General features: G+C 43.2%; 2 protein-coding genes across 2 annotated transcripts in view; both read right to left on the bottom strand.

Annotated features, from left to right (window-relative positions):
- LOC124021859 (regucalcin-like) overlaps positions 1 to 743 on the bottom strand; it is a 7,788-nt gene extending 7,045 nt beyond the window's left edge. The window contains exon 1 of the mRNA XM_046336997.1: positions 561 to 743. The gene's annotated coding sequence lies outside the window, so the exon portion shown is untranslated. The remainder of the gene's footprint in view (positions 1 to 560) is intronic.
- A 354-nt stretch (positions 744 to 1,097) lies between these two features.
- The window catches only part of vps16 (VPS16 core subunit of CORVET and HOPS complexes), a 19,268-nt gene continuing 17,865 nt past the window's right edge, over positions 1,098 to 2,500 (bottom strand). The window contains exons 17-19 of the mRNA XM_046336996.1: positions 2,075 to 2,170; positions 1,854 to 1,957; positions 1,098 to 1,761 (exon numbers count right to left, since the gene is read on the bottom strand). Of these exons, the coding sequence (XP_046192952.1) occupies positions 1,936 to 1,957; positions 2,075 to 2,170 (118 nt within the window). The 3' untranslated portion in view covers positions 1,098 to 1,761; positions 1,854 to 1,935. The remainder of the gene's footprint in view (positions 1,762 to 1,853; positions 1,958 to 2,074; positions 2,171 to 2,500) is intronic.

Below are 2,500 nucleotides of genomic sequence, written 5' to 3'. Positions count from 1 at the left end.
TTAGATTTACCACTAAAAGTAGATCACTTTTGCAACAAACAGTCAAATTGAAGTCTAAAACATCTGGTTTCCCATAAAACGCCCCCCCCAAGATAGTTACTCTTAATATACAATAATGTACAAAACATTAAGAACACCTGCTCTTTCCATGACATAGACCAGGTGAATCCAGGTGAAAGTTATGATCCCTTGTTAAATTCACTTCAAATCAGTGCAGATGAAGGGGAGGAGAAAGGTTCAATAATGATGTTTAAGCCTTGAGACACGGATTGTGTATTTGTGCCAGAGAGAGAGTGAATGAGCAAGACAAAACATGTGCCTTTGAACAGGTACTCTGCGAGTTATACACCGTAGCCTGCACAGCTGTTGAATGATCTCTTAGGCAGCGAGTGAACTTCTAATTCACTCACTCTCATTTCTATAAGTAGCCCCCATATAAATGCCTGCACTACACCGATTTGTTCAGACTTTTAGCCAACAGTTGGCTAGGATACTATAACTTGCAACTTTGTTTATGATTTCTCAGAAAACAACACATCGTACAGACACGGATACATTACCTGTTTTACACGCCGAAGTCTCCTGAAGAGCTTCTGAATCACGTGACAGCAAGTGTCTCGCCGCTCACAGCCAGACATAGACAAACAGACCATGTGACATGGGTAAGTCCCGCTCCCCCAGCAGTACCTCTTTCTCAACTGAAAACGTATGCCGTCAGCAAAAAAAAAGCGTCGTAAATTTGGACCATAAATTCCAATTTATACTGTAACATTTGACATGAACCCCCCCAACACACACACACACACACACACACAGGCCTGTAGTTACGGTATAGCTGTTGAATGTCGTCTATCCACTTTTATGCACCTTTTTTATGACCTGATGCTTTTACACAATAGCCTACATACAATATGCCCTGTTGATTGTTACAGAAAGCAACAGTCATTTTGAATTTCTTGTTTTCTCCAGCGGCCTAGTTCCCATAATGTTCTCTTTAGGACACCGATCCAATTCCTGAGTAGGTGTTCCTCTATCGTTTTGTAGCCCCTTTTACAAAGGAATGCATTTATTCAATGATACAACATGAGACAATGGTCTGCAGTGTGTGAACAACACCAACATGGTTTCATTAATATGACAATCACATGATCTGGAGAGGAGAGTCAGTAACACAAGCAGCTTACCACAGACAGCAAATGGGAGCAATCGGTGCTTCTCAATAGTCAAAAGTGGTGGCCCTACTTCTCTCACTTCCTCCATTTGAACAGATTTGAAAACACAGGATATACAATATGAATGCAACTCATTGCGAATTGAGATGATCTCACTGCAACTCTTGGCTCTATACAGACAGTCGAGAGGCACATTTCTTTCATGATTGGTATAGTATGGGAGTGCTGTTGATATCAGCTTGTCTAAGCTGTGTGTGTGTGTGTGTGTTGGAATGTCTTTCTTTCCCAAATCACTCCTTCCCCTCCAAACGTAGTTGAAGCAGGATATAGGCTGGAGCTGAGGTGAATGGTGGTTGGCGGGTCACTTTTCAACAGCAACAGTTCTTAGGGCTCACTGTTTTTGTCAGTGAGATATTTTGTGGTTTGAATAGGATTTCAGGGAGGTCACTTTTTGGCAGCAGTGGATCTGGCTCGGTTGAGTCTCTCCAGCAGGGCTCGGTCTGTGGTGGGAGAACAGCGGGACAGGACAGTGCTGATCTCTCCTTCACTCCTCCTCTCTATAGCTGCCTCGGCTGCCCCCTCCAGATCACTGACAAGGAGAGAGAAGGATAAAGAGAGAGAAGTTTAGCTTCTGCACACTGACACGCACGCACACACGCACGCACACACAAACAAACTCACCCTATGGCCAGGTGGGCTTTGACCTTTTGCTCTGGGGTCACCTTGGAAACATACTTTTTGGCCTCGTACTTATTGTGTTGTTTCACACACACCTCCACAAAGGGCTAAGAGAGAAAGAGAGAGGTCAGTTACGTAACTACAGTTGTATAAAGGTTATAAATGACTGGTCAAGTAGCCTATTGGATGAATAACATTGTATAAAGGTTATATAAACAACATACTAGATAGCCGATGGGGACTTCTTGCTCTTGGCAAATTTCTCCATCTCTTCCCAATCATCCTTCTCTGCCAGAGCGGTCAGCTTCAGCCACCAGTACCTGACCACAGTGACATCATCAATAAAGGACTCTACAGTGATGTCATCGAGAAGGGACTACACAGTGACGGCAATGTGTCGTTTTATCTCATCTTGATTATTGTCCAGTCATATGGTCAGGTGCTACAAGACAGACCTAGCTAAGCTGCAACTGGCCCAGAACAGAGGGGCACGTCTTGCTTTTCATTGTAATGTGAGGGCTAATATAAATAACATGCATGCCAGTCTCTCTTGGATAAGAGTTGAGGAGAGACTGACTGCATTGTTGTTAAAAAAAAAAAGAAGTTATGTCAAATTAGACCATGACAATGTTCTCAAAGTGTGGTCTCGT

The sequence above is a fragment of the Oncorhynchus gorbuscha genome, unplaced genomic scaffold (assembly GCF_021184085.1).
Source record: "Oncorhynchus gorbuscha isolate QuinsamMale2020 ecotype Even-year unplaced genomic scaffold, OgorEven_v1.0 Un_scaffold_1235, whole genome shotgun sequence".
Lineage (NCBI taxonomy): Eukaryota > Metazoa > Chordata > Actinopteri > Salmoniformes > Salmonidae > Oncorhynchus > Oncorhynchus gorbuscha.
The sequence above is the reverse complement of the archived record's forward strand: the minus strand, read 5'-3'. Positions and strand labels throughout refer to the sequence as shown.